We start from the raw sequence: 12,732 nt of genomic DNA, 5'->3' as shown, positions 1-12,732 counted from the left end.
GGGAAAAAAATGCTGAGTAACTCAAGTTTTGCAGTCTCTATACTGTAGGACTTAAGTGACTAAACGTGAGTCATGTTTGTGGTGCTAAGTCTAGAAGGAAACCTCATCAAAAATAACAAGAACCTGTGTTTTCAAGAAAATATTATTCCACAAGACGTGCCTTAGCCTCATTTTCTTCCCCACCCAAGGGTGTGTCATATTTTTTTTTAATTGTAAAAGGATATCCTATTTTCTTTACTAAACTTGGATTTTCCTGCCTTTCATTTCAAGGCTAGAAATTCACTGCAAAGGTTGGCTTTAGCATGGGAACAAACTATTACATTAGCCAGATACTTTATAATGATTGAGACAAAAAGGACCCAAATGTCCACTCACAGTGTAAGATTATGATCGTTAGATTTAAGGGTAATTACAAAGAAAATTCAGTATCATGAAAGTGGCCATTCTATCGCAAATAATCTGTACATTCAATATATCCAGAAGAAGGATGTGGAAGGACCTGACTTGCACAATATCAAGATTTACTATAAAGCTATAATAATCATAATTAGTGAAAACGTAACTATGGAAATTACACAGTGTAAACTGGGACAAAGGTTAGCGAATAGACCAGGATTTTTTCTTAAACAATATGCTAAAACCATGAAACAAACTAGGAAACATTGACAACTCAAAACTTCTGAGGATTAAAAGATACTCTAGGCACAGTACATAAATATCTCCCAAGAGGAGATATTTGCAACAGCTATAAATGACAACAGGGCAATGTAAAGAAAACCACACTGAGATCTATTTCACACCAATTCAATTGGCATTTTCTCAAATTTAACGTTTTGATTAGTTAATAAATTCACATGGTTATAAAAAAAATAAAACAATACAAAAAGGTGCACAGCCTCACCCTTGTGTTCTATTCATCCCATTCCCACCTACTTTCTAGGTTATCACTTTGGGGCAATTACACATCCATATGAACAAGTCTTATTTTTCTCCCTCTTTTATAAAATAAAAGGTATCACACTATATTCACGATACTGTGCATTGCTTTTTTGAACCTAACAATATACTTCAGCGATCTTTCCTTATCAGTACATGGAAATATTCTACATGTTTTTAATGGCTACACACTAATTTAATTATACGAATCGACCCAAAATTATTTAACTGGTCCTCTATTAAAGAAATTTGGGTTTCTTCTAATACATGCTTTGATAAACAATGCTTCAATAAATAACTGTGTACGTCACTGTGCGTTTATGCTAACTCTTTAGAAGAAATTCCCAGAAGACTGTTGGGTCAATAAGTAGGGATACCACCAAACCCTGTAAATACCAACTGTTGGTAAGTCTGTGGGGTAATGAGAAATCATATCTTAGATGTGTAAGTCCATGCAAACACTTTGGAAAAGAATCTGGCAACAATGGGACTTCCCTGGCAGTCCCGTGCTTAAGACTTCGCCTTCCAATGTGGGGAGTCCAGGTTCAATCCCTGGTCAGGGAGCTAGGATCCCACATGCTTCGCGGTCAAAGGACCAAAACATACAACGGAAGCAGTACTGTAACATATTCAATAAAGACTTTAAAAATGGTCCACGTCAAAAAAAAAAAAAAAGAATCTGGCAATATCTAGTAAGGCTAAAATCCACATACCCTCTAACTCAGAAATTCTACTCCTAGGTAGAAACTCAAAATGTACTATGAGTCATATATAAGCCAGATAACGGCTTTATTTGAGATGGTAAAACAAAAGAGAGAAATAAAAGAAAAAGAATAAATAAAAGTTTAAACTATGGTATATTTGTAAAATGGAGTATAAGACAATAGTGAAGAATGAGTAACTAAGAGCTATAAGTTTCAACAGTTACTAACTTCTTTACATCTTGGACAGTTACTTAATCCATCTCTGCCTGAGTTTCTCCATTTGAAAGCAGGGATAATAACAACACCTACCACACAGGACTGCTAACATTTTTTAAGCTTCTAGAACATAGCCTGGCATGTGGTAACTATTATACATGTGTTTGTTAAATGAATCTCACAAATACAACTTGAGTGAAAAGTCAAGTTTCAGTAAGCAACATTCAGCACGATACCGCATACAGAAAATGTAAAAAAACGCACGAAAAAATACGACATGCTGCTACTTACAAACGTAGAAACGTTATAAATAGAAAGGAATGACAACACCAAATTGCAGTCAGTGACCCTGGAGCAGGAAGTGATTTGGAGGGAATATTAAGGAGGTTTAACAGCATTGGCCATGTTTGTTCTTACATAGTATGCAGCTCCCTGCTGTTCATTTCATTAATTTTCAAAGTTTTGTGTATGTTGGAAGAGTGGCATAATAAATAAACAGCTGTTTTAAAATGAAGAATAATCAATGGAAGAAAGCAGTAAGATGTATATTTCCAAAATTATTACAGGCAAATACAAGAAAAAAACTATCTAGCTATACATATGAAAAGGGGAAAAACATGACTAGTAAAACCACAAACCATAGTATCTAGAACAATGTCATAGATATCAGTTACTGCAAAATCAAAATCTAACCATACCTAATTTGAGAAAAAACAACACATTCCACCCTCACAACCCAAAGGTAACTACTGTTAGATTATTATTATTATTATTTTCCTGCCCCATGCGGGATCTTAGTTCCCTGACCAGAGATTGAACCTGGGCCTCAGCAGTTAAAGTGCCAAGTCCTAACCACTGGACCGCCAGGGAATTCCCACTGTTAGATATTTTTTAAAAGGACAAAACATTCATATAGGATCACTGAAAGTAACGGGATAAGTAGAGCTCTACCAGGCAAATTCTGACAAGAAGAAGAAAACAGTAGAAACATAATAATACAAAATAGAATTCAAAGCATTCACAGGAAAAAAGGATATTTTAAGTTGATAAAAAGCACACCAAACAGATGTCCTAAACCATTATGTGCTGGACAACATAACTTCAAAAATATATACTGCAAACACTTTAGAAATGTAAGGAGAAAACGTCCAATCAACAATCATAATGGGAAATTTTTACATACCTCTGTCAGAAATCAAGTGAGCAAAGGGACCAAAATAACATAAGAAACTTAATTTAGATGGAGACAGAATTTTATACCCAAATAACAGAGAATACACATTTTTTCCAGACTCAAAACATTGACAAAATCAAATATTGATAATTAATCAAATATTGGGTGTTTTATGAAGACATAAATCTTCAAAAAATCCCCAAAGTTCAAATCTTACAGGTCACATATACTGCTTGCTATACAAGGGAACAGAAATTAACAACTAAATACTGATCAAAAGCAAAACCATCAATGGCCTGCCTGCTTGAAATCTAAAAAAAAAGATTTAAGCCTCTTATGCCTTGTAATTGGTCCTGGGAATTTATCCTTAGAAAATAATTTAAAATACGGGGAAAATCACACGAACAAAGATATTACTCCCAGAACTATTCATATGGCAAAAATTATGAGTAATCTAAATGTCTAATAATAGGGAAATATTTAAGTATATTATGGTACATTCACTTGATGGAATGTTACACAGTCATTTAATTACTGATACGAATACTGTCACAATATAGAAAATCCATATGGTAAGGTGAAGAAAGTAATCAGGATTCAAAATATGCGGCCAGAAATGGTCAGTTAAGAGCGGACAAGATATAAATGGTCAGCATGTACGAAACTACAATTCAAGAGATGAAGGTGTGAAGATTAAGTTGAGAAATCACCTATCCCACTATCAAGCTGTCAAAAGATTTTTAAGAAATAAACTCTTTAATGGTGAAGGTACAAAGACTCAAGCATTCTCCTACACAACTGTTGAGAATTTATATAAATTGGTACAATCTTTCTTTTTTTTTTTTTTTTTTTTTTTTTTTTTTGCGGTACGCGGGCCTCTCACTGTTGCGGCCTCTCCCGTGGCGGAGCACAGGCTCCAGACGCGCAGGCTCAGCAGCCATGGCTCACGGGCCCAGCCACTCGCGGCATGTGGGATCTTCCCGGACCGGGGCACGAACCCGCGTCCCCCGCATCAGCAGGCGCACTCTCAACCACCGCGCCACCAGGGAAGCCCTGCAGTTCTTTTTGATAATATGTACAAAAATTTGAGTAAACCTTTTGACATACAAATTCCACCTTTAGGAATCTGTCTTTAAAAAAAAGACTTTTAACATGGGCAAAGGTACAGTTACCAGAATGTTCTCACTATGTTATTTAAAATAGTGAAAAATAATAATAACCTAAATGTCTAAAAATTAGAGATTAGACAGATAGAATATGATATAGCCATACTATGTCATATTATATAATGTTTTAAAATGATATAAAATATATTTATTGACAGGATAACACTCACAATATGCTACGTGAAGAAAAGCAAAACACAAGGCATATGTAGTATGATTCCATTTTTGTTGTATATATTTGAACGGTTCCTTTGCCCTGACATTTTCCAAACAATGAAATGCATTACTCATGTAAGAAAAAAGTTATTGGACTATGCAGATGAGAAAAAAATTAAGAAAAAATTTAAAACCTTCTAGAAGAATGTTAGGGCAATGCGATGCCGGCTCTCTTCTCTTTTGTAAATTCTCTGCAATGTTCTTATGTACTTTTATTACTGAAAACACTTTAAAAATTCACAGGGAAACCAACACTGATTTGTAAGTCCACCCTCAGGGAGAATATGGAATTGGCCCTGCCCCTCCTGCTTCGCTGCATCGCCCATTCCCTTCTGTAAGTGCAGACATATTTCTCCTCATTTCTCTAGGGAAGGCTCTTGGTGACCCTGTGTACCAATCAAGAGTTCAGTGAGCACAGAGAGCTCATGCCAAGCTGCCAGCAGAGCCTCTGTGATTCTCCAGCCATCACTCACTGAGCTATAAAAAGACTGGCTGGGAGCAGGGAGGTGCTGGCCCTGAGGCCCACCACTGGGCCTCTCCGGGTTTCCACTCCCTCATCCATTAGAGGAGATGTTCTCTGGGGTGACCCTGTTCACACTTTCTGATTCTAAGTGCAAGTAGGAAACAGAGCCGGCAATAACCAAGGGAGACTTGGGAATCCACACATCTGTACCCACAAAGAGCTATCGAAGTTGAAGGAGATCAAACAGAAGTCATGCTAAACTATGTGAAATCATGGTTTCATCTGGATTAAGTATCTGCATTTCACCAAATGCCTCCACTCACTCTGTAATCTCTGTTCACATCGCTGAGCTGCCAGTAATTATTAGGGAGGCCCATTCGCTTGTACTCTTCACTGAGATCGATCAGCATCCAGCCTTGTTCCCTTTCTTCTCTATCCAGCTTGGGGTTGAATGAAAAGCAGTATAACTCTTCATATTTCACTGCAAAAAAAGAAAGGGGGAGAATAAAGCCAAATCAAGCCAAGTTAAAGCCAGAATCAAATTTCCCCAAATGCATTCTGTCTGGGCTGGAGAGGCCAGCCCAGCTTCTCACCCCTTGGGGCTCTCCCAGGGTACCCTGTCTCTGAGGTGGGTGAACCCACCTCTTCCCAACAACGACAAGACCTCAGGACAACTGAACTCAACTTCACAAGAACTTCTTTTCTTTCAGGAGCATGGCCTTCCCCATCTTTTTTTTTTTTTTTGAGTTGCTTCTGAAAGCGAATATATTTTCAGACCACATAAAATATGGAGATTAAAAAGTAATTAAGAATATATGTGTGCTTACAATAGCTAAGACACAGAAGTAACCTAAGTGTCCATCAACAGATGAATGGATAAAGAAGATGTGAGATATATATGTGTGTGTGTATATATATATACATACAATAGAGTATTAGCCATAAGAAAGAATGAAATATTGCCATTTGCAGCAACATGAATGGACCCAGAGATTACCATACTAAGTGAAGTAAGTCAGACAAAGACAAATATATGATATCACTCTTACGTGGATTCTAAAAAATAATACAAATTAACTTATTTATGAAACAGAAACAGACTCACAGACATAGAAAACAAACTTATGGTTACCAAAGGCGAAGGGGGGTGCAGAAATTAGGAGTATGGGATTAACAGATACACACCACTATATATAAAATAAACAATAAGGATTTCCTGTATAGCACAGGGAACCATATTCAATATCCTGTAATAAGCTATAATGGAAAAGAATCTGAAAAAGAATATATACGCATAACTTTGCTGAACTCCTGAAACTAACACAATATTGTAAATCGACTATAGTTCAATTTTAAAAAAAAGAAAAAAAAAAAGAACATATATATTCCCTTAGAAAACCAGAACTCAAATTTGTTTATGTACGGCTAGGAGCTACCTACTGGACCGTGCAAATCAAAGCATTTCTGGTGATAATAAATCGTGGTTGATACTCAGTGAACCCTTGTTTCATTCCAGATTCTGTTCTGATTAAATGTACTGACCCATCTAGTAAGCATCATGACAGGTCTCCTTGCACAGGTGAGAAATCTGAGGCAAAGGGGTGTTTTGCAGCGATCCCAGGGTCACACAGCTAGGCGGGAGGGAGTCTGGCGTTCACCACCACGCACTCTGCCCCCGCTCCAAGGCAGACCCTTCTCTCTTCTCCCCAGACAGGCCGCTTTTGTATATTTTCTTTCCAACCATCCCCCTAATCTTCTTTTTTTTTTTCAACAGAATTTTTCCTCCTTACAGCTTTCTTGGATCACCCCATTTGTTCCTTCATCTGTCAATGGCGTTCAGCATGGACACTTCAGTGCTCCTAAATGTGTGTCTGGAGGACCAACAAAGCATCTCACCACCAGCAAAAGGCTGCAATAATACACAGGCAGCCTAAGGTCAAAACTCAAGTTTCCAGCTTCCTTTGATTACTACTGAAATGACTCATCTACTAGAATGATAAGATAAGGGTCATATTTTAAGTACCAGACTTTTGAATTAGACATGCACTCTTTCTTGTAAAAAAGAAGCGAGAAGACTGGGGTTTATCAGTGAGATAAGCTATGTCTATTTCATTCTCTCTCGATGTCATATTTCTAAATTTGAAAATTGAGCATACTGAGATTTCAACAAAGAAAATGCACACATACAGGTACATGTACACGCACACACACACACAGCACAGACACTTCCAGTAAAAACGGTTTCTTGTCATCTTAGCAAATTGGACAGACAGCATATTAAATTGACATCCTGTTCTGGGAACGGTCGGCTCAACACTGACATATGTTTTCCATCTCTAAGTACCATTTTCATGACTCAGGCTTCTGATATCATAATGTTAACCACAAATGCAATTTGTTTAAGATGCCAAGAGAATCTCTTGAGAAAGCCTCAGTTCCTTCAGTGAAAGAAGAGCTAAGGAAGATGGGGTAATAATGGAAGTTAAATTCCATTTGCTAAATGCCTACAAATAGGTTTAAAGGTAGAAGAAAACCATTCTATGACTGCAGATAGTTTTCTATGTATGGGCTCATTCTTGCTGTCATTGGGAAGAGGTGAGGAAACTGCACATAAATTAATGCAAGAATAACTTGTCACCGACATTAAGAAGATCACTCTTGAATTGGGAGACATCAGAATGGGTTGCCACTGAAATAATGAAATTTTCTCTTTCAGTTAATTTTTTGGGGGGCGGGGTTCGCGGGTCTCTCACCGTTGTGGCCTCTCCCGTTGCGGAGCAAAGGCTCCGGACGCGCAGGCTCAGCGGCCATGGCTCATGGGCCCAGCCGCTCCGCGGCATGTGGGATCCTCCCGGACCGGGGCACGAACCCATGTCCCCTGCATCGGCAGGCGGACTCTCAACCACTGCACCACCAGGGAAGCCCTCTCTTTCAGTTATTTTTAAGGAAAAGGGTGATCAACCATACCTTTGGCCCAATTTACCTAAAATTCTACATGCGGGCAGAGAAACACATTTTTGTCAGTCAAAGCTCAGTCTTGTTAATGTGGGCAAGCTTCTTACCCAGAGGCCAGCTCAGGAGAAGCCCTCAGCTAAGAACTGTCTACTCTGAGAAATTTAAAAATACCATTAACAAAGTTGTAAATTTTACTGAATATTTCCCATTCATAAGGTTTTGTTCCCCTCATCTCCATCTCTTGCAAAATACGTAGCAGAATGTTTAGTAATCAACATTATTAAGATAAGTTAAGTAAGGTAGGTAAATTAAAACCAACAACAACCAAAGTAGGGCTTTGAGAAATCTCCGGTCCTTACAGAATCTGAACTGGGAGAAAATACTTATGTGCTTTGGGAAGGCCAAATCCCTGATTTTCCACCCACTCTTAAAACAAACACGTTAAATACTCCACTGGCTTTTCACGTCGCAAAGTCTAGGCCATCACATCCAACATAAAACGCCTTTTGCTGATCGTGGCCTGGCACCTTCAACAGGGGATGCATTGAAGGCTTTGGCCCTTGGGGCCTCATGACTAGGAGGGCAAAAGAGCGCCTCCAACGAGAAGCAAACCCTCAGCATGCCTTTGGATGGGGTGGGGGGGAGTAAACGGAATGTGCACCTCTAATTAAAAAAATTTTCAGAAAAGCTTATGTGGAAATCATTCTAGCACTTCCTTTACTTACCTACCTAAATCATATAACCGCTAAACAAGGGCAGACTTCTATTTAGAAAGAAAAATGGCCATTTCTCAAATACTACATTAAACTAAGAATGAGTAGCATTTTGTCTGTGGTTCTAAGAAGGCCAAGTCAGTGTTTCAGGACTAAGCAGAGGCGCATGAGCTCCACCCAAGCACAGAGACACACAGATGGGACTGACCTTATCTTATTTTAGCATCATTGTTCAGCGCACGCCTTAACACAGGGCAGCATGCATGTGTGGCTGCAATCGATTCGATACCTACTGCTCTCATCAATTCCTTCCCGCTCAGATAATCCCCCTTTCTACTCCTGGAGAAGACATGGGCCATCAAGTGGAAACTCTTTCAACCTGGAAGCACCAAGCCTACAAATGGCCTTGTCTCGGCATCTAACCTCTGCTCCTTCCTCCCGTAAGAAAGGAAAGCGTGTTCATTCCACCAAGTAAGAGAGCCTTCGGGCAGAACAAAGCAGTTAGGAAAACAGAAAAGAAAACATGGGGGCATTCTCTCTTATTATTGACTAACTGGGAAAAACCGAAGGTAATTTATACTAAAATCAAAAATACTTTAAAAATCGAGGGCTTCCCTGGTGGCGCAGTGGTTGAGAGTCCGCCTGCCGATGCAGGGGACACGGGTTCGTGCCCCGGTCCGGGAAGATCCCACATGCTGCGGAGCGGCTGGGCCCGTAAGCCATGGCCGCTGAGCCTGCGCGTCTGGAGCCTGTGCTCCGCAACGGGAGAGGCCACAACGGTGAGAGGCCCGCAAACCACAAAAAAAAAAAAAAAAAAAAAAACTAAAGGAAACTTGTAACAACCAATGTAAAACCTGAATAATCCAATTACATTATGGGCTGTTATGCAAATTTTTTTAAAACTCGAAAGGAAACACAAACATGAATTAGCATCAGCAGAATGTGAAGGATGAGGAAGGAAAGGGAAAAGTCACCAGCAGTCACTGGAAGAACACAGAGGTTTTAGAACCCAAAGTAAACCCTAACCCTTAACTTTAGGAAGTTAAATTGCTCTACACGCCCTAATGGATTCAGGCAACTGAAAATAAACGTAGTTGAAAACCCATTTAAAGAGGGGTGAGAAGATAACACAGCTATTAATTGGACTTTGCATATTAAAAAAAAATGAGAACTTTCTTGTCTATTTTGAACAAACAAGTGCTCAAATTAAACATCCGGATTGTGGAAGCTAACACATAGTAAAAAAGGGCTATGGGACCCGGAGATTAGTATCATCAATAAAAAGGAAATTGTTACTGTAAAAATTGCTTGAGTGGCACTGACTGAGATAAGAACAGTAAAAAGTTAAATTAGGCAAATTAGACTATATCAATCCTGAGATTTTTAAAAATCACAGTAAACATGCTGAAGAATTAGGGACTAAGATGGGTTGAAAAAATACTGCAATTTAATAAAAGTGGGAAAATAAACAAAAGAGATGGCTTAAATATTAAAGGACCCAAGAATGCTACAGAGGGAAAGATAATTGATACAAAAAAATAAACAGCAGGAGGCTAATTAGAGGGAGGAGAAAAGAAAGAACATGGGGAAAATGGAAGCCCTCTGAGAAACAGGGGTCTTCGAATCAGAAAAATGTATAACCTTATTAGTACATGAGATCTACAGCATTAATTTCTTTTCTCATTTGGGCCACAGCCCTATTTTAACTTATCTCTTTACGGAGAATTAAGGAGCTTACTGGATTTGGCTACGTTATTTTTTGGCTGGGATCTTTTAGAGTCCATGACCAAATTCTGACCAATCTGAATTCATATGAAAGACAAACCAATAATATGTAGACAAATTTTTTAGTCATTTGATTTACCCTTATCCCAGAAATCGTAATTCGGTGAAGACAGACTCGCAAGAGCTATGAAGCTATCTCCTTCACAGGCCTTGACTGAAATGGACTCGCAAACATTTCTTCTTTTGTTAAAAAAAAAAAAGTGTCCTCTACAGGACCTTAGCTGTGCCCATAAGGAGCTGAAAACACATGATTTGTGCTGGTGACCAACCACAATAACCCCAGAGATGGATATTATGCTGCTGGAATTCAAAGTCATTTCCCCACCAAACACACACACACACACACACGCACACACACACACCCCTCTCCTGAAATACCTTGAGGAGTGCAAAGGTGTAATTTGTAAAAGGTCCTGGGATGGTCTGAGAAGCCACCACACTCCTGGTGGAAACTCCCTCCACCTTGCCTCACCTCCACCCAGATTCAACACCCTGCTTCCAAGGTGACAGGCTGTAATATGTCCTAATTTTAGCACTGCCTTTAGCATTAAACTGTGAAGCTGCTTGGATTCTATTTCCTCTTCCCATACTCATGAAAGTACTAGGTTTCACATAAACTGGCATTTCTAATTCCAATGTTTCACAATGCTGGTGGCTTTTTAAAAAATCTTCTAAGGTAATGGCTTTAATTCAATTAATGACTATAATTTCTTTCTTTGGTCTCTGGCTACAGCTAATACTGAACTCCCAAAACTTCATCTTTAAGAAAAAGTGTACATTTTTAAAAGCAGGGGAACACAGTGATTTTCCTCCCTGGGGACCCTCGCAATGTGAATCTGGGCACTCACTGTCATCTGGGGCCAGAGCCCTCACCGCCACTGTGATCTACTCTTCCAGTGCCTCAGCCCTTTCCCAGTTCTCTGGGCTATTCCTAAATCCCATTAATCCGGTCAGAGCACATTTATCATCCAGTACATCCATTAATCAGTGACACAGAAACTGCTGGCGCGCAATTCCCCTCGCATTCTCTGCTACATGCAACCTCACGTACATCTTCCCAGAACTTCTGTTCCAATTATAGTGCGCCCTCCAAAAAGTTCAACTGCTTTTCTGGCTAACTCGGCAGTTCTTTTCAACACACTGAGATGAAAAAGCCTCAACGGGCTGACTTGAAAGGGGAGCAAAGTCAAGTTCATAACGATCAGATTCTGATGTTCCCATCACGTAACTTTAGCTCTCAGCTCTCAACAGACAATACAGTTGTATCATAGGAATCTGAGGACCCAACCAAATGCTTTGAAGAGTTTACAATCAAACTTCTTGTCCTGAATCAAAAAGCATTTAGTAAAGTAACTATAAGCACATGTCCTATCTCCCTTATTAATGACTTCTGGGTAAACACTACCATGGATGTTACTCTTATACAAATGATCTCCTTTCACTGTATACTTCCAAGACACTGAACAAAGGAACCCTACAGTTCACACAAGCCACGTACACAAGAAACACCTGTGTAGATTTTCATACATTTACAGCATAGTAAGCTATAAATTTCTTAGACTTAAAGCATAATAAGCTATAATTCTAAAGACCCTACGTTGAGGGATATATAACCAGAGAGTAACTGATAGCATATATTTTTCAAATCAGCCATTCTTCCCACAACACTTAAGGAGGTTTTGTTTAGGAGAATCAACATATACATACCCTGAACATTCACTGATGCTAACAAAGGTCTAGTTATGCCAACCTTGGGAAATACATATCACTATCAAAAAGCAACAGAAACCAAACCTTAAAAGCCCCCAAATAGGGAAAACTGCCCTAGACCTGTTTGATATCAATGTTTTCCACACAAAACCATTTGTGGGTTTTGTGTTAGGGCTCAGTCAAGGTGGCTTGACTACCACAGTATCAGAAGGGCATACTTTGGGATGATTTCACCCCGAAAGTGAAGCACAGCTAAAACCCCCTCCAACATAAAAACTATGACTAATGAAAGAAGCTCATACAGTAAGTAACTCAGAAGGAGGCGCCCCCCAAAAGACAAGGAACTCTATCAGTCAAATTTCTTGGCCTCATCTGAAGGCTGGGATAATTCCTAAAGTACTGTAATTATGAAGGATTATCCATATTTCTTCAACACAATCTGTGGATGTCTTAAGAGTGGGTCCAAGCTGAATGCCGAGCCGCTCTGCCCTACCTGGCCTCGCAAGGCGGATGAGAGAGATGTAAACGTCATGGCAGTCCCTTTCCTGAGGGATGATGAGCTGTAAGAGCTGAAAGTTCTTGCAGCGAATGAGCAGAGGGCACCCGGTAGCCGTTGTCGCCTGTTTCTCGATGGTGGAAATCTGACTGTGAAGAATCTACCACCAAAAGTTAATGTGGGTAAACTAAGCACAAA

General features: G+C 39.3%; 1 protein-coding gene across 2 annotated transcripts in view; it reads right to left on the bottom strand.

Annotated features, from left to right (window-relative positions):
* The window catches only part of MTMR7 (myotubularin related protein 7), a 96,186-nt gene that overhangs the window by 44,072 nt on the left and 39,382 nt on the right, over nucleotides 1-12,732 (bottom strand). For both annotated transcript variants that reach the window (XM_032618572.1, XM_032618573.1), the window contains exons 3-4: nucleotides 12,532-12,694; nucleotides 5,199-5,356 (exon numbers count right to left, since the gene is read on the bottom strand). In XM_032618572.1, the coding sequence (XP_032474463.1) occupies nucleotides 5,199-5,356; nucleotides 12,532-12,694 (321 nt within the window). The remainder of the gene's footprint in view (nucleotides 1-5,198; nucleotides 5,357-12,531; nucleotides 12,695-12,732) is intronic.

This window comes from Phocoena sinus, chromosome 21, assembly GCF_008692025.1.
Source record: "Phocoena sinus isolate mPhoSin1 chromosome 21, mPhoSin1.pri, whole genome shotgun sequence".
Classification (NCBI taxonomy): Eukaryota; Metazoa; Chordata; class Mammalia; order Artiodactyla; family Phocoenidae; genus Phocoena; species Phocoena sinus.
Note: the sequence above shows the minus strand (reverse complement) of the source record. Positions and strands in the feature narration are given on the sequence as shown.